The 17,738-nt window shown below is 40.0% G+C and overlaps 6 protein-coding genes across 8 annotated transcripts; 3 read left to right on the top strand and 3 right to left on the bottom strand.

Moving 5' to 3' along the window:
- Window positions 1-305: 305 nt before the first annotated feature.
- Window positions 306-1,851, bottom strand: LOC111595082 (facilitated trehalose transporter Tret1-like). The gene has a single exon (XM_023308641.2). The coding sequence runs from the start codon at window positions 1,682-1,684 to the stop codon at window positions 356-358; it is 1,329 nt and encodes a 442-aa protein (XP_023164409.1). The 5' UTR covers window positions 1,685-1,851; the 3' UTR covers window positions 306-355.
- A 920-nt stretch (window positions 1,852-2,771) lies between these two features.
- On the bottom strand, window positions 2,772-4,215 carry LOC111594984 (facilitated trehalose transporter Tret1-like). Its single transcript, XM_023308487.2, has one exon. The coding sequence runs from the start codon at window positions 4,131-4,133 to the stop codon at window positions 2,772-2,774; it is 1,362 nt and encodes a 453-aa protein (XP_023164255.1). The 5' UTR covers window positions 4,134-4,215.
- A 111-nt stretch (window positions 4,216-4,326) lies between these two features.
- LOC111595091 (cathepsin L-like proteinase) lies at window positions 4,327-4,781 on the top strand. The gene is made up of 2 exons (XM_023308654.2): window positions 4,327-4,470; window positions 4,529-4,781. Exons 1-2 carry the CDS (start codon window positions 4,432-4,434, stop codon window positions 4,724-4,726), a joined length of 237 nt encoding a protein of 78 aa, XP_023164422.1. The 5' UTR covers window positions 4,327-4,431; the 3' UTR covers window positions 4,727-4,781.
- Window positions 4,782-5,056: 275 nt separating this feature from the next.
- Window positions 5,057-8,879, top strand: LOC111595070 (succinate dehydrogenase [ubiquinone] flavoprotein subunit, mitochondrial). Of its 2 annotated transcripts, XM_023308630.2 has the most exons (6): window positions 5,057-5,126; window positions 5,257-5,340; window positions 6,589-7,998; window positions 8,064-8,266; window positions 8,331-8,481; window positions 8,558-8,879. In XM_023308630.2, exons 2-6 carry the CDS (start codon window positions 5,284-5,286, stop codon window positions 8,735-8,737), a joined length of 2,001 nt encoding a protein of 666 aa, XP_023164398.1. In that variant the 5' UTR covers window positions 5,057-5,126; window positions 5,257-5,283; the 3' UTR covers window positions 8,738-8,879. The 2 variants fall into 2 exon arrangements, with proteins under 2 accessions (XP_023164398.1, XP_030081917.1); XM_030226057.1 differs by having other exon boundaries at window positions 5,067-5,340.
- Window positions 8,880-9,206: 327 nt separating this feature from the next.
- On the bottom strand, window positions 9,207-11,228 carry LOC111593733 (cytochrome b5 reductase 4). The gene is made up of 2 exons (XM_023306722.2): window positions 9,810-11,228; window positions 9,207-9,752 (listed from the first exon to the last, which is right to left on the bottom strand). The coding sequence occupies exons 1-2, from the start codon at window positions 11,111-11,113 to the stop codon at window positions 9,464-9,466; spliced, it is 1,593 nt and encodes a 530-aa protein (XP_023162490.2). The 5' UTR covers window positions 11,114-11,228; the 3' UTR covers window positions 9,207-9,463.
- Window positions 11,229-11,382: 154 nt separating this feature from the next.
- Window positions 11,383-17,632, top strand: LOC111593674 (fatty-acid amide hydrolase 2-A). 2 transcript variants are annotated; one of them, XM_023306565.2, is made up of 4 exons: window positions 11,383-11,472; window positions 14,889-15,203; window positions 15,266-15,485; window positions 16,285-17,632. In XM_023306565.2, the coding sequence occupies exons 2-4, from the start codon at window positions 15,003-15,005 to the stop codon at window positions 17,466-17,468; spliced, it is 1,605 nt and encodes a 534-aa protein (XP_023162333.2). In that variant the 5' UTR covers window positions 11,383-11,472; window positions 14,889-15,002; the 3' UTR covers window positions 17,469-17,632. The 2 variants fall into 2 exon arrangements, with proteins under 2 accessions (XP_023162333.2, XP_023162342.2); XM_023306574.2 differs by having other exon boundaries at window positions 11,444-11,509.
- Window positions 17,633-17,738: the final 106 nt, after the last annotated feature.

Consider the following 17,738-nt stretch of genomic DNA (forward strand, 5'->3'; position numbering starts at 1 on the left):
CCCTACATACTGACGCACATTACTAAAAACAAAGCCTATATCCCCAAATGGCTTGAATTTCTTAACAATATTCTATACGATACAATACATCATATACATACACATAAACATATACACAAATATACATCATATAGGTATACATCATATACATATGATGAAAATTATGCAGCTAATGTACTATCATACCCTATATGTATGTACAGGATTTTAAATTATGATACTGGATAACGCTATCCAGGTATGTAATGAATGCACGCTTCTCGCTTGGAAACTAATGTAAGCTTAATCAAAAATCATTAACCAAATATTGCCACAATGAACCGATTTATTTCATTACATTTTCAGATGAGTAACCTTATTTACCAGCAAGCATACTTTGAATCTCTTCCAGAGGTTTGTTTTTGGTTTCTGGCACAAGAAAAACTATGAATACACAAGCTAAGATAGCAAAAATTGTGAATATAAAAAATGTATAAGCTGGACCAATCGCCCGTAGAATAACTGGAAACAGTTTCGTGACGGCAAATGCAAACAGCCAACTGCTGGTTCCAACAAATGCACCACATACAGGCTTCACATCCTCTGAAAAAAGCTCTGCCATAATTAACCAAGGCACCGGGCCAAAGCCCAAAGAAAATCCAACAATAAACAGACTGATGGCAAGAGTCGGTAGCCAGCCCAAGTCCTCATTTGTTAGCCATAGAAAATATAGTGCCATAACAAGCGTTGTCGCCCCCATCACAATAGCCGAGATGAGCAGCAACAATTTTCGCCCAGCTTTCTCTATAAGCAGTATCGCAATTACCGTAGCCACAACTTGAACGACACCAATAATAATCGTACAAACATTGGCGTCCAGATTCGTGCCTGCCTCCATAAAAATTGAGGTCGCGTAGAATAGAATGGCATTGATTCCCGTTAGCTGCTGCAGCAGCATTAATCCAATTGCGATAACAAGACCCTTCAGTGTTACTTTACGAGAAAACGCCTCCTTAAAAGAAGCCTCGTCTTTCTTTGATTCAGCTATCATAATGTTCATTTCTGCACTAATATCCGCATTTTCTCCTCGCAACCACTTAAGCGCCTTTTGTGATTTTTCTGGCTGACCCAATTGGGCCAGAAACACAGGAGATTCGGGTATCCACAAAATGAATAACATTAATAACAGTGGCAATATGGTACACAATATGTTAACCACAAGTGGGGAGGTGTACGCGCCCACAACAAAGCCGTAAAGTATGCCATGAACAATCATTAACTGGAAAAAACAACCCATTACACCACGGACTGAGAGCTGAGCGACTTCCGTTGTGTAAACGGGAGCCGTAACACAAAACGCTCCGCCGGAGGCACCCACTATAAGCCGTCCAACGTAGAGCATCGATGAGTGTTGCGCGCCCAAAATAAATCCCCATCCAATTAAATACGGTATGCATAGCACTAACATAATAAATCTTCGTCCATATCTTGCAATCAATATGCCAACGGGTATACACATGCAGGCAGCTCCAAAAGTCAACATTGAACTGATCCAACCCCAACTACTCTCGGATACAGCAAACTTGTACGCCTCCCCCGATTTGATTGGTAATTCCATTGGTCCGGACCAGCCAATTGATGCACCTAGACAAAAAGCTCCAAACGCCGCTGCCAAGCCGGCTAAATATTGTCGTATTACAGTCATATTAAGCTATTCTGCAAATCTAAAATAAACTTCAAAACTAAGAACAAACGTACGAAAATTTTAATTTTTTTGTTTTTGAATTATATAATGAAACGTAGAAAATAATGCTGGTATACATTCGTCAAACTATATACACATATCAAATTTCGAAATCCAACTGGACTCCTCACTTGTAGTTTCGATCAAAAGCGCTCAACCGAAGCAAAGCAGCCTTGACCCAAAGCAAAATCTTAAATTTGTATTCCCCAGCGTTCTACTGCCTTGTTGTACAGTCAAATGAACAAAAAGGTTAATATGTTCATATTCACCACGGATCCAGCATATACAGTGTTGCCACACTGCGATTGGGCCATCTGCCATCATGAAATTCACCACAGACGCATCGCTACCCGCGACCTGTTTCAAAGCGTATGCAAAGTCCTTGGTTCTCCTACAAAATGCGTGGAATTCATTCGAAAAGAAAACTTATGCACACTAAAATTCAAAGACGACATTATAAGTGTTTTTGACACCTCTGCTAGGGACACAACTCCATTGGGAAACCCTCAAAGATGCACAGAAGCAGCAATGTGACCGTCATAATGCAATTGACAGGCATCACAACTGTTGGGGTATTTACGATCGATGAAGATGGTCGGTCGATGTACAAACTTTGACACCTCTGCTAGCCACAAATTTCCACAACGACTCTGGTTACGTTTTAGTTTATGCAGGCAAATACATGAAGACAATATCAGCTTCATCTCCCTCCAATCTGCGCAATTACCAATGACCGCGACAAAGGTTGAATATAAACTTGTAATTTGTGAATTGTATAAGCTGTAATCATGGCGCGAATGGATAAAAATTTCGTATATAGGCTCCTGAAAGAATATGTAGAGTGAAAGAACTTTTCTTCTACGGCTTCTACGACTCGGCCGTTGCACCCAACCAAGAATAGTGTTAGCTATTCCGCCTTCTTACATACATTTACAATTACAATTACATATATTTAAAAAAAAACATTATTTATTTATATATAAAAATATAAACATAAATCACACATATTTGTGTATATATTTGAAATTTATATCTGAAATGTAATCCATTAGTTGTTCAACATTTCTTTGATTTCGGCATAGGTCTTCCCTTTCGTCTCTGGTACAAAAAAGTATACAAATATTAAGTACAAAAATGCAATGGCTGTAAAAATCCAGAAACACAATGACATATTCCCAATTTGCAGTAAATAGGGAAATAGCAATGCGCTGGCAAATGCGAATAGACAGTTAAACGTCCAAATTATACTATATGCCATAACGTCAATGTTTTCTCCAAAGTACTTTCGCATTATGACGTATGGCAAAACGCCCACACCCAGTCCAAAGAAGAAAAAGAAACAGCAAAGGTTTACAATGGGTAGCCACTGAATCGCGTACTCATGGTTGTCCTTAAGCTGAAAATACGTGGCCTGCACAGTACAATTTAGAGCCACCATAACGACTGACCAAATCATCAGTATCCGATGCCCAGCGCAATCGATTAATGAAATTATGCCAGATAGTAAGAAAGATAGGCCAATAAATATGGTGGAAACTTTGACGTTCAGGAAAATTTGGCTATCGGCGTCAGTTAGTATCAATGTAGAATACGTTAGAATGGCCACGCTGCCACAAAGGTGCTTGAAGCCCATCAGGCATATGCATGTCAACATAGCCCTTATCGAAGCTTTGTGCTTTAGTTTTCGACAAGTGTACGAACTATTCTCCCGAATCTGTTCGATTCCTTTAAAAATGTGGTCATACTCTCTTAATACGTCCATGTGCGTGCCTCGTAGCCATTGAAGCGAACGAATTGCCTTCATCTTCTTGTCCTTAAGCACATAATAGACTGGCGACTCCGGCATCCATATGAAAGTGAGCAAAAATAATGCGGGAAAAACAGCACACCCACAATTTAGATAGAGCATATCGTTGACAGTGCCCAGGATATAAGAATATAGGATTCCCATCAAATAGAATACCATCGTGAAATTGACAATATATGACTTCACTTCCAGTTGCGAAATTTCTAGACAATATATGGGTGTAATCATTGCATAAAAGCCGCTGCATAGGCCTTGCAATAGTCGCGAGAACATTAGCAGGTACAAATTAATCGGATAAATCGTTAGAGCCCATCCAGCTAAATATGGAGGCATCAGTAGCAACATAGCCACCTTGCGGCCAACACAATTGGCTAATGCTCCGGCCGGCATTACGGTTAGGCCGCACCCTAAAGTGGCCAGTGCACAGGTCCAGGCATATTCGGTGAGACTTACTGGAAAGCCATAATATTTTTTCTCCATAACTTCGATCTGTGCAGGCGCGGCCCAGCCGATTGTGGCACCACAGGTAAATACGCTAAGGGATGCAAAAAATGCCGCTATATATTGATTCTGTCCTCCAGGTCTGTCCCAGAAACTTGACATATTAAAATTTTGATAAAAAAAATAGATTTTTCGTTCTTCTCAATTTATAAAAATAACAAATACAAACATAAATCTAAAGTTAACAGCGCTCGAACATAGATTGCACCACAACAGTGTGGCCATCTCGTTTGTAGACAAAATGCAGCCAACCTCACGCGTATGGTGGTGACATTGTTTTGAGTGTGCATTGTGTTCATTGTTTTGCGCATTAAATGTTTGTAAACGAGTCATCTTGCATTGAATAAATATCTGAGATAAACACTTGTTACATTTTCTACCTAAAAGTATAACTGTAACCATGTCGATCGTTAGTGATGATGAGTGGTCCCTCTATAAGGTAATGTTTATTGGACGAAACAACTATACAACCAATCTAATACATCTCTGAACTTTAGAATATGCACAATAAGAAATATGTCGGAGATGAAGATCAAATGCGTCGTTCGTTATATGAGAAAGCTAAGGCCAAAATGGTGGAGCATAATAAGAAATACGACAGCGGAGAAGTAACTTGGAAAATGGGCATTAACCATATGACCGACTTTACTCCGGAGGAATATGCTTGTAGATGTGGATCTAAAGCACCCAAATAACGAACCTCACGTACACAACATTTGTCCTAAATAAAAATATATTCTATGTATCATATATCCGTATACTTATCGATGCAACCAAAATTAAAACTTGTTGATGCTAACATTTAATTTTGTTAGTTGAATAATCTGGTTACACTATAAACAGACAACTGTTGATATTTTGCCAGGCATGCTATATACTCAAAAATAATGAGTAATCAAAACAAAGAATTGTAAAACCAATACTTCAAATATTATTAAATTCCAGGAAAACATTTAACAGCGGAACAAAACATGTTAATTCACAAAAGTATCGATGCCAGCGGCTGAGCGATAATTGTTTGTACCCCTGGTATGAAATGTATTTCTCAGTTTTCCGAACTCGGGTCACACTGCGTTCGACATATAACTTTTAAAAGTTTGTAAACTTTTTTATTCACATTGCCACAAAAACGCATAGGTCGTGCGTTTTTACTCTCACTTTTATAAGCCAACACTGTCTGAGTGGCTCGGGCACAAACTAGACTAAAGTGTATCTTCTATTGTAGAGACACAGCTGAGCAGCAACAACCAACATGTCCGGAATTATGCGTGCGCCATCGATTTTGGCCAAAAATGCATTCGCCTCAATGGTAGGTATCCATACAATGTAATTATTTAATTAACAATGGTATGTATTTACTAGGCAAGATAACTAACTCCTCAGAAAGTAAATCTGTATGTCGGCGAAGCCTATAGCAGTGCGACCAATATTTCGGTCCTCAACGAACCCGTGGCAGTGTTATGTAATTTGTTAAATTTGTGCTTGGCCAAATGATTGCAATGAAGTTTTTCTAGCATTGCGTAAACGCGAATCATTAACAATTTAACATTTAAATTGACTGTAATTATATTGGCCACATTCAAATTATAAGTGTAAATAATACACAGAGGTTATGTTACACGTACCCCGCACCGAAATTCTTCCGTCCAATAAATTTGGCAACAGATGCGACATCGAAATTCGGCTTTCTGATAGGCGTTGTCAGTGAGATTGTTTTTTGTGTTATTTAAGCGTTTTGTCGTGCTGATAAGCCCACACATTCAATGTCCACATGCGAGAGAGGCGCGACCGGTGATCCACAGCTGATTATACAATGCACATTATTGAAATGAGCTACACTTAAAATGCTAATTATTACATAAGCAACTCATTGTTTATGTGTGTGTTGCTTCAAGCGGCGCTTTAACTGATAAACCTCAATACACTTGTCAAAACTCGTCAATGAGAATCTTCCCATGGCGTGTGGGGCTCTCTTTATTCTGCACAAATATTTAACACACATTCACGTTTCGGGATATATATGTATAAATATGTAGCATTTTTTGCAAAAACAAGTCATCTTATCTTGATATTTCCATTAGCACTTCCAGTTCAGATATTGCGATAATTGTGCCTCATGCAGCAATAGCAGAAATATAGATTCTTTCGCATGTATATATATATATATATATATATATATGTGTGTCACAGATGTGAGAAAGTGTGTTAGCCAGTGTTACTAGATCTCAATACCAAATAAACCTGACTTTAATTACCTAGCGGATTTTTGAAAACCGCACGCTAAAAAGAAGAAGAACATATACAAATTATATAGCAAATCCAAGTTTCTCACATCTCTATAATATTGAAATTTGGAGATAAATTCTAATTGAATCTTACTGTGTTGCATGATTCCCGCTAAATAGTGCCTATTAAAATATGTCTATTTTTCAGGAAAACAGCTGACCTTAAATTGCAATTCATTCGTATCTTATACACTTCATAAATGGCGTGACTAATTGCGATTATCTCGTAATGTTTCATTAAATCTAATCTACATGCAATTTGTCAATTATAGCAACGTGTGGCAACAGTGGCTGCCGCAGCGACGCAGCAGCATCGCGGCTATCATATAACGCCCGGGCAACAGCAGTCCAAATCAGCGAATCCCGATGCCATCTCCAAGCAATATCCGATTGTAGATCATGCATACGATGCGATTGTTGTCGGGGCCGGCGGCTCGGGACTGCGCGCTGCCTTTGGCCTGGTCGCTGAAGGATTCCGCACAGCAGTAATTACGAAATTGTTTCCCACACGCTCCCACACGATTGCTGCTCAGGGTGGCATTAATGCTGCGCTTGGCAATATGGAGGAGGATGACTGGAAGTGGCACATGTACGATACGGTCAAGGGCAGCGATTGGCTGGGCGACCAGGATGCCATACATTATATGACACGCGAGGCACCCAAGGCTGTCATTGAGCTGGAGAACTATGGCATGCCCTTCTCTCGCACCCAGGACGGCAAGATCTATCAGCGCGCCTTTGGTGGCCAGAGTCTGAAGTTTGGCAAGGGCGGTCAGGCTCACAGATGTTGCGCTGTTGCGGATCGTACCGGTCACTCGCTGCTACACACCCTGTACGGTCAGTCGTTGAGCTACGATTGCAATTACTTTGTCGAGTACTTTGCCCTGGATCTGATCTTCGAAGATGGCGAGTGCCGTGGCGTGCTGGCCATTAATTTGGAAGATGGCAGCCTTCATCGTTTCCGTGCACGGAATACGGTTGTGGCCACCGGTGGTTATGGACGCGCCTTCTTTTCCTGCACCTCGGCGCATACGTGCACTGGCGATGGTACCGCATTGGTGGCACGTCAGGGCCTGCCCTCAGAGGATTTAGAGTTTGTTCAGTTCCACCCGACGGGTATCTATGGTGCCGGCTGTCTTATAACTGAGGGCTGCCGCGGCGAGGGTGGCTATCTGATCAATTCTAAGGGCGAACGTTTCATGGAGCGCTATGCGCCTGTCGCCAAGGATTTGGCTTCTCGCGATGTTGTCTCCCGCTCCATTACCATTGAAGTCATGGAGGGCCGTGGTGTTGGACCCGAAAAAGATCATGTATTTCTACAGCTGCATCATTTGCCGCCCAAACAGCTGGCTGAACGTCTACCCGGCATTTCAGAAACTGCTATGATTTTCGCCGGCGTCGATGTGACCCGCGAGCCCATCCCCGTGTTGCCCACCGTGCACTACAACATGGGTGGTATTCCCACTAATTATCGCGGCCAGGTGCTCACCATTGACAGTAACGGCAAAGACAAGATTGTGCCCGGTCTCTATGCGGCCGGTGAGGCAGCCTGTAGCTCGGTGCATGGCGCTAATCGCTTAGGCGCCAACTCTCTGCTGGATCTGGTGGTCTTTGGCCGTGCCTGCGCTAAGACCATTGCTGAGGAAAACAAACCTGGTGCGCCAGCGCCCGAGCTGAAGGATGTAAGTCAACTATATCTATATATTCCTGATTTTCTTTGATTTTCTGATTTTTTAATCATTTACAGAATGCTGGGGAGTTCTCTGTGGCTAATTTGGATAAACTGCGCCATGCAAATGGTAGTATAACCACTGCTGATCTGCGTCTGAAGATGCAGCGTTGCATGCAAAACCATGCTGCTGTATTCCGCGATGGTCCCATCTTGAAGAAGGGCGTTAGCGAAATGAAGGAGATTTACAAACAGTTCAAGGACGTCAAAGTTATTGACAAGTGTGTAACTCCAAAATTTGCTGAAACTTTCCTATTGATTATTAATATGTTTTCACGAGTTTAGATCACTTGTGTGGAACTCTGACCTGATTGAGACACTGGAGCTGCAGAATCTGCTGGCCAATGCTCAGATGACTATTGTCGGAGCCGAAGCGCGCAAAGAATCACGCGGTGCCCACGCACGCGAAGATTTCAAGCAGCGTATCGATGAATATGTAAGAAAAACAAGAGCTCGAAATAAGCTTTAATTTAACTACTTCTTATTAATGCTTGGTTTTGTATATGTTACAGGACTATAGCAAGCCCTTGGAGTCGCAGCAGAAGAAGCCCATCGAGGAGCATTGGCGTAAGCACACGCTCGCCTGGGTGTGTAACGATGATGGCGATGTAGACCTTAAATACAGACCAGTTATCGATGAGACGCTGGACAAGGAGGTCGAGACGGTACCACCAGCAATTCGCTCCTATTAGAAGACACAAAAACCTACATACACACACACACACTCGAACAGAAAATAAACACACACTCGCATGTTTACTTAACAGTTAGCAAGCAAATTGTGAAAAAAAATTCGATAGTCGCAAATGTGAAAAATTTTCTGCCAATTTTTTACCTGATTGGATTTTTGATGTCAAAATTATATGTTTTTATTTTGAAACGCTTCTCAGTGTCCTCTACAATAACAAATAATTTGTTTTCATGGTTTGAAATGTATATATATATATATATAAATATATTTGTATATATATAGATATATGTATATATATATATTTAACTGAGCGACATTTGTGCAAACTTTAGTCAAAGACGACAACGACGCCTTTTTCTGTAAACAACAACGTCAGGAATAACAATTTTTTAGTATTTGTTAAACTTATTAAATTATTAAAACAAAGATATGTAAAAAAATATATATATATAAAAAACTAAATACTAAATGGCAAAGAATTACATTTACTAAATATTAATAATATATCAGGCTATTAGTGCTTCTCCACTGCAGCTTGCATTGGTAATATACATAACATATAGAAAAGTTTGTAAAAACTAGTCTGCAGGAAATTTTCTATATTTTAAGTAAGCTTACAATGTTTGTTACTAGCCTGAATATTATATAAACAAAGAAATTGAAAAGTAGGTTGTTAAGCTTGTAAGCTTAGTTTAGTTAGGTGAACTTAAGACTATCTGCACCAATGTTAGCCTTGAAAAACATGAATCTGTTCCGGCTTCAATTGTAGTTCCTTTAAGCTGTTAGCCGCAGCTGTGTTAAAACCTGCGGGACCACATACAGCCACAAAGCTGAAAGTTTCGGCTTGCTGCCTATTGAACAAAGGCGTTAGCAGCTCTTGAGAGATACGGCCACCCGCCTCCGACAAAATGTTTTTACAAGTGAATCGTTCATCGGAATCCTGTAGAGCTTGAAACTTATCCTTTAGCCAGATATCAGCTTGAGTCTTGTTAAAATATAACAGTTGAAGACGTTCGCTGTGAGAAGAGCTTTGATTATTAAGAGCATAAGTAGCTAAATCGCAAAGCACTTACATGCGATTCGTCTGACGCTTGAGCAAAGGCCGCAACAGACTTAATATGGGCGTAATACCGCTGCCCGCAGCCAAGAGGAGTATGTTGCGATGTGATTCTAATGCGGACAGCTTGAAATTACCACGCGGCAGACTCAATTGCACTGTGGTACCTGGTTGCAGCTGCTTTAGCTGACTGGACACTGCTCCTTTTTCATAGTACTTGATAAGAAATTCATTTCTTACGTTTGGACTAGCATCGGCGTCGATTTGTTCGCTATTAGAATGAAGGCAGTTGTGTGGCACGGGTGTATAACTGCGCTCTAGCAACTCACCATTGTGTGGGAGCAGTATGTCCAAATGATAGCCCACTGGCAGATGCAAAAGCACCGATTGCTTAATGCTCTGAAGGCATAACTCAAAGGAATCATGATTGAAGAGCTCGCACAGCACCACCTCATATGTCAAGTGCTCTGCGTAAGTTGAATTTAATTTACTAATCTCCTGAGTGCCATATGTTAGCCATGGTTCGGCCACCTGCTTGGTGAGTACGACTTCAATTTTGCCCGTTTCCGGACCTACACGCACAGCCCTCGGTGGCCACACTACGGCGGCGCTAAGCTTAAAATCAAAGACATGCCAGCAGCTCGCCATTTGGACACGTAGCTCCAACTCCACCTCAGACGTGTCCTTTCGCTTTAGCAGCAAACCAGGATTAGCCATGCGTCGTGTATAAAAATAGAGTGTCAATTCACTTCGCTGTTGAATCCAATCGAAGCGTGGTACAAGCTCCGTTGGCGCCGGAGGTGGACGGATTAGATCTGCTTCTACGTTGGTCGCAACATTCTCCTTCAACGGGCCCACATAGCATTTGCCCAGCAATTGAGGATAATTTACCCAAGCGTGCACTTCGTCAAACAGCTTGGTAGCATCACGTCCTACACCGCGCATTAACTCATCTACACCGCCCGGATGAAAATCCATGTAGCGAGTCACATTGAATACTCTGCCTCGAATGGCCATCCACGCATCGTGCACTTGATTGTGCAGAGCCAGCTCGCTACGACTAACTGGTACAACGCGTCCTCCGGTGCCCGAGAGATCAGCGCCAGAATTGCATAGACGTATCCAACTCATTAAAGAGTAACCAGGCTTTAGTGCACATTTATTGCGCGGATTGCCTGTTGCCGAGCCCGAGCTCGCCAATTGCTGTGCCGATGAGCTGGGCAGCTGTAAGCTATTGGCAGCTAAGACAGCCACAGCTGGTGGTTTGAGTGGAGTTTTCTCTACTGATACTGGCGGTTTCAACTGTGAATCGGTCATCATGCAGTTTACTTGTTATTGTTATGGGCTCAACAGTTGAAACTTAGAAATCAGCTGATTGCAATCGATAACATAATGGTATAACAGCTGTAAGACTTGAAATCTATCGGAAGCCTTAAATAGTAATAGTAAAATAAATGTGCTTTAAATAATCAATCAGTCAAGTAAATACAAAAAAAAACTATATTATTTTAAAATATTTAAATTAATAATAAAATAAATTAAAAATAATTTAAATAATAATACAATATCACAGATGTGAGCTGCATACTGCGCTACCATTTTGTTAGTGCCTAACAAACCAGCTCCGTTTTGTCAGTTCTTAACGAATCGGTCAGCTGTTCGGATCGTTGTATTTGCGGGTAAAGTTCCTGTCGCCTGACACAATCTAATTTTTGTGTATGCATTTTCAATAGCCATTGTACAAATATCGTGACGATTTTTGCTTGAATAACAAAAAAATACCAAGAAAATTAACTGTCATTTTTTCTGTGTAATCCAACACGCATAGACAACAAATTTCCATTGCTACTGCGTGGGGTTGTGTGTATAATTGTGTGCATCATTCAATGGAATGAATACTATAAATTGGCGCATTATTTGATGCTTCATTGAGAAACTGGTTTAATGTAAAATGAGTGACACACAGTGGAAAATTTAAATCGTTTTTATTTATGCATTGTATAAATACAACTACTGCACATACGTTTGTATACATATTTGTTTGTTTATATGTATTTAGCAGTCAGCATCAATTTGCTGAAGTTAATATCAACAAGGTGGTTCTTATTAGTGTTCGATATTAAATTTCCTTACACTTGAGTGCTTTATCCTTTTATAATTTCATTATGTATATACTTTTTTTGCATGATGTCATTGTCCAGCAAGCGCTTGCCGGTCGTTGCGTTTGCTTTGCCACCTTTCGCTACCCGGCCCCACAAATACGCACACGCATACACATACATAGTCAACCACACCCGCACTGACAGTTGCTCTACTCATTTCACTATTGAATTCTCTGCGCGCCCGCAGTTCTACGAATTTGACACTTAATTTCTTGCACACGCAACCAAATGCGCTCACCGTTAGTCCTCGTTCTCTCTCCTCATCTATTAACTAATAGTTACTCTCACGCAACAAGTGTTGTTAACGTCTTTGCATAGGCCTATCATATACAAAAATCTCGATCACGAACACGTTTGATGATATTGACTGCAATCTTATCGGACATATAATCCGGTTTTTCTTTTACACATTATCTTTACTTGATAATATATCAAACTTTGCGCAAACCAATTGGTAAATTTAGTATTAATAATTAGCTGTTGATTCGTATGTATATAAAATATTTGCTGTCATGTGTAAATTGAAGCGTGTCCATTTGGAAGCCGCGCAATTCAATTAAACTTATTAAGAAAGCAAACTGTGCTCGAACAAATTGCGATATGCTGCGTCAAACAAATGCCTGATAAGAAGTTGTAACAATAACATCAATGTTGAGAGCTTGTACCCAACTGCGACCATGACAGACAATTACACAATGTCACCGCACTGTGTGAGATAAGGCGAAAAAAGAGACGAGCAGCGTCCTTCAACTTGGTGAAACTCAGACTGAACGACATACAAAGAGAAAACGAAAGAACAAGGAAAATAAGAGACAGATAGGATAAATTGCGGCATATGCGACGTCCCTATGCACTGTAAAAACCTTAACATTTAAAATAATTGTTTTAAATTAATTATTTATAATTATTAATGAATTATATTTTAAGTTATTTAAATCAATTAATCTGAGTTTTGAGCTTCGTTTTTTTGATTTAATTGATTTTTAAATTTGAGCTTTGAGCTTTTTTAGATGTAATGCTTAATTGACTTGCCCGCCATTGACACTTAAGACCCTAGTGCCATGACTAATTTCAATCTTATCGAATATACATTTTCAGGTATGGCTTGTGAAATGAGTCACACTGTGAAGTTTCTGAACTCTACAGCTCTCGTTCCGAGTAATAAGCTTGTGTAGTTCCAAACGTCGACTACTTTTCCCAGTTAATCTGTGTTATTGCAATCACCATAAAAGTCCAAAGTTAATCCCGTTGGCTAATTCGACAGCATGCATTGAACACCGATAAGATAATGAGGCACTAGTAGATATAGAATGGCAGCTCTACATATGGCAACAATGCTAAGCTGCAAAGATTTAGTCGTTTGATGAACTTGGTTGCTCACTTTTTTGTTTATCAGGCAAAGCCACATGCAGAATTATTTGTGTATGAAAAATGATTAGAAATTGCTCATTTATATTATATGTACGGCCAAAAATAATCTCAACTTGTGTTTTTTTTTTAATTTTTGAATTTAAAAACATTAATTATACATATATACTACATACACACGCTTCATTTCAAGATTTGCGCTTCATAAATTATTTGAAAAGTCACTGGAATGGAAAAGTTTGCATTCTTTAATATTTATAACACACGCAAAACTGGGGTCTACATACTTAAGTGTATGTATAGCCTACTTCCAAAACTAAACAGTTGCCAGCACTAATATTGCCTTCGAAACTTATTTGCTTAAAATATTGTAGAGATTAAAGTGAATAACAGACTATATCAAGTTAGAATTTATCTAAAAAATAGGTAGAATCGAATTACGACTGCTTAAAGACTACAGAATATATAAAGACATAAAGGTATTTTAGATTAAGGTCATCTGTGTTGTGTGAACTTAGTAGAGAAATTGGTAAATTTAATATTATGTGAAATTTAGTATATTAAAAAAGAAGCAGGTCTTTAAAATTGGGAAATACATATAAGAAGTATAACTTTTAGAAATACTCATTACAAAAAATGGTTCAAATGTTCTACGAAGTATACGACCATCGATTTCCCCACAAATAAACTTTTTGTTGTTTATGTTTGGCAAATTGGCAATTGTTCGTTAGTTCTCGGCATTATATCCGTTTGCCGCCGCCGCCGCCATTGCTGTTTACTCATATGTATTGTTCCCGATCCGTTGGGCAGATAAGTTTTGTGAGGCCCAGACATCATAAACTTGATAATGGATATGACTCAGTCGAAGTTGTTGCGGCGATCGAGGGGGCACGTGGCGATATTTAAGTGGCTGCTTTGATAGCTAAAAATAGTGGGGCTCTGTACATATAAGCCTATGAAAGTTCATCGTCCAAATATATATATACACACAATATATATATATATATATTTATGTATATATGTATATAATCAATATGCGACAAGAATTTAGATTTGAATAATTTTATTAAACAGCATTTATAAAAAAGTATATTTATATGCATTATTAATCGTCCATAAAAAATTCTTAATATGCACTTATCTATTTTACATATTGCGAATAAATGCGATTGAACGAGTCAATAGAATATGCTTCTAAACTTTTCGTTTTCAAGCATAAGCTATTTAATTCGTTCACGAACTGCAGTTAATTCAAAAAAGAGCGGACTTGAACCTGTTCATAAAATTGAACCATACAGTTCAACTCTAGTTTTGAATCCTGTTAGCAAATTTGAATAAGGCCGTTTCCTGCAATGTTAAGTTTTTATTATAGTGCTGTTATTAACATGAAGCGTAGCAGTCATACTGTTAATCCAATACTCTGCCAGCCTAAAGCATTTTTATCGCCCAGATAAACCGAAAATACATTAATAAAATGCGCTCATGGAAATGTTTACATAAGATACATTCAAAAGCTCTTATTGTCTGTTTCTTATCTACACTTTTTTCTTTTCACATCTTTGCAGAGAATTAACACATGGGCCTGGTCAAGCACTGGAACTCGAATACAATTATAAAAACGACTTGCTAACAATATATATAGATATTTATAGCAGTAGGTAGACATTCCATTAGACGCCATGCCGGAGAAGCAATTGGAGCAGGGGAGCGTGTCTCTTAGCCGCATGATTGGCGCCTTCGTCTTTGGACTGTTGCAATCCTTCTTTCGATTTATCTTTCGTTTGATATATGGCGCCAGCGGCAAACGCATGCCGGCTATAACGGATCCCATCCTCCTCGAATCGGCCACTTCGTTGGCCAGTAAAATACGTAACCAAGAGGTACAGATAACAAATCTTCCAAATCTCATCCCTAGCAGCTAATATATTCATATTTTGTACAGCTCAGCAGCGTTCAGGTTCTGGAATCGTTTATACGCCGCGTCAAGGAAGTGAATCCCTTGCTAAACTGTGTCGTCGATCAGCGCTACGATGACGCACACAATGAGGCAGCCGCAGCGGATGAACTGATCAAGTCCGGGCAATATACAGTAGAAGAGTTAGCCACGTTGAAACCCTTTTTGGGCGTGCCCATCACAACAAAGGACTGCATAGCGGTTAAAGGTGAGGTTCAGGCGAAAAATAAAATACAATTGAGTAATGTTATTAATATATCAATTATAATTTTAAATAGTTCAAGGTATATTAATTTGAATTCACTTTATAATAGTTTTGTCAGTTTAGATTAGCTAGAAAACGAACTTAAAAGTTGTCAAATGCATCTAACAACTAAATTAGTTTTTTATTATACTCATTCACGAAATGAAAGAGATATCAAATCGGGTAAAAATTTCCACAGCTATAGGGCTTAAGTTTGGCATGTGAGTCACTTTTAAATTCTCTACAAATTGACGAAAACATTTTATTTTACCAAACACTTTGCCTCTTATGGGGTATATAGAAAATACCCTGTAATTGCCACAGTTTTGGAGCTTAATTCCCAAAATTTTACGTTAATGTAGACTTCTAAGGATGGACCAAAATTTCGAATTTGAAAAAACCACATCTTTCTAGCTTTTGGAGCTGACAGCGTTTTGACCGTAAATGAGTATTATGCAGTCGGTAGCTACCTGGTTTTTTTTAAATATTGTACTAGGTTTAATATCATAATTGGTTGTAAAAAAATTTTCAATTGATTCGTTGAATATCTTTACTTAGCGAAAACCATATCATCAGGGGTAAAAGTTTCTAGCTTATCTAAAAAAATTGCAAAATAAAGATAAGCAACATTCTCATTGTTCAACTTTTATAACAAAAATGATGCTATAAGCGGGTAAAAAATGCTTTAATTAAAAAGAGTATATATCTTTGTATATATAAAATAAGCACACATATATTAATGCCAACTGATTTCTCTTTGCAGGCATGCTCCATACAGCTGGATTGTATTCGCGTCGCGAAGTCCGCGCAGAAAATGATTCGGATGCGATGGGATTGATGCGAAAAGCGGGCGCCATTCCCTTTGCGCTGACCAATGTCTCCGAGATGTGTATGTGGTGGGAGAGCAACAATACGGTGCATGGCAGAACGAACAATGCCTACGACACGAATCGTATTGTGGGCGGCTCCAGCGGCGGCGAAGGTTGTGTCCAATCGGCCGCCGGCTCACCGTTTGGCTTGGGTTCCGATATTGGTGGATCTATTCGGATGCCCGCCTTTTTCAATGGCATATTTGGCCACAAGCCCAGCAAAATGATCGTTTCGAATAAGGGCCAGTTTCCTACCCCATTCAGTGAGGAACAGAACTCCTTTTTGGGTCTGGGTCCCATGTCACGTTTCGCCGAGGATCTGCGACCCATGCTGCATATTATGGCTGGGGATCGGGCGGAGCTATTGCAGCTGAACAAGCCGGTGGAGCTAGAGAAAATGAATTTCTTCTATCAGGAATCGGATGGCGGCGGTCGGATGGTATCCGCCGTCGATAAGGATTTGCTGCAGGCCATGCGTCGTGTGGCCGAGCACTTGAGCAAGAAATTTGGCAGTGGTCAGGTAAAACAGCTTCAGCTGCCACAGATACGCCAATCGGCTGCCATTTGGTTTGCTAACATGCGTGATGATTCCGGACATGGCTTTAGCTACCAACTGGGCAATCTGCGATACGATATCAACACCTATTTGGAGCTGCTCAAGTGGCTGGTGGGTGCCTCCAAGCATACATTGATTGGCCTAATCACCGCCGTGATGGATAATGCACAGTGCCAGCATGGCTCCTCTAAATACAAGCATATGGTGGCCAAGCGGGATGAATTGCGTGCCACTCTACAGCAGCTGTTGGGGGATAATGGTGTATTCATCTATCCCACTCATCCCACTGTGGCGCCCTATCACAACGAACCCATACTGCGTCCCATTAACTTCTCTTACACGGGCATAGTGAATGTGCTGGGCTTCCCGGCCACAGCTGTGCCGCTTGGTTTGGGCAGCGAAGGCTTGCCGCTGGGCGTGCAGGTCATAGCTAACTTCAATCAGGATCGATTGTGCCTGGCCGTAGCCGAGGAGCTAGAGCGTGAGTTTGGCGGCTGGCAGCGACCCGAGGTGCGACTGTGAAGCGCACTCTTTTTATTATAAATTATATACACAGCCGAAAGTAGTTTTTAGTATTTGGAAATTGTTTCCTGGGCCCCGCAATTAACCCACCAAACACAAAGTAACAGCGGCTTGGTATATACTATATACAAACGATCTATCAGCATGTCCTCTTTATATTTATGTATATGAGATGTGTGTATGTGAACTGTAAAATATGCATATTATATGCATTTTAGTGCCTCGTAATATCAATATTTCGATGTATTTTTATTGCTATTATAATTACTT

The sequence above is a fragment of the Drosophila hydei genome, unplaced genomic scaffold (assembly GCF_003285905.1).
Source record: "Drosophila hydei strain 15085-1641.00,03,60 unplaced genomic scaffold, DhydRS2 tig00000060-arrow-pilon, whole genome shotgun sequence".
Lineage (NCBI taxonomy): Eukaryota > Metazoa > Arthropoda > Insecta > Diptera > Drosophilidae > Drosophila > Drosophila hydei.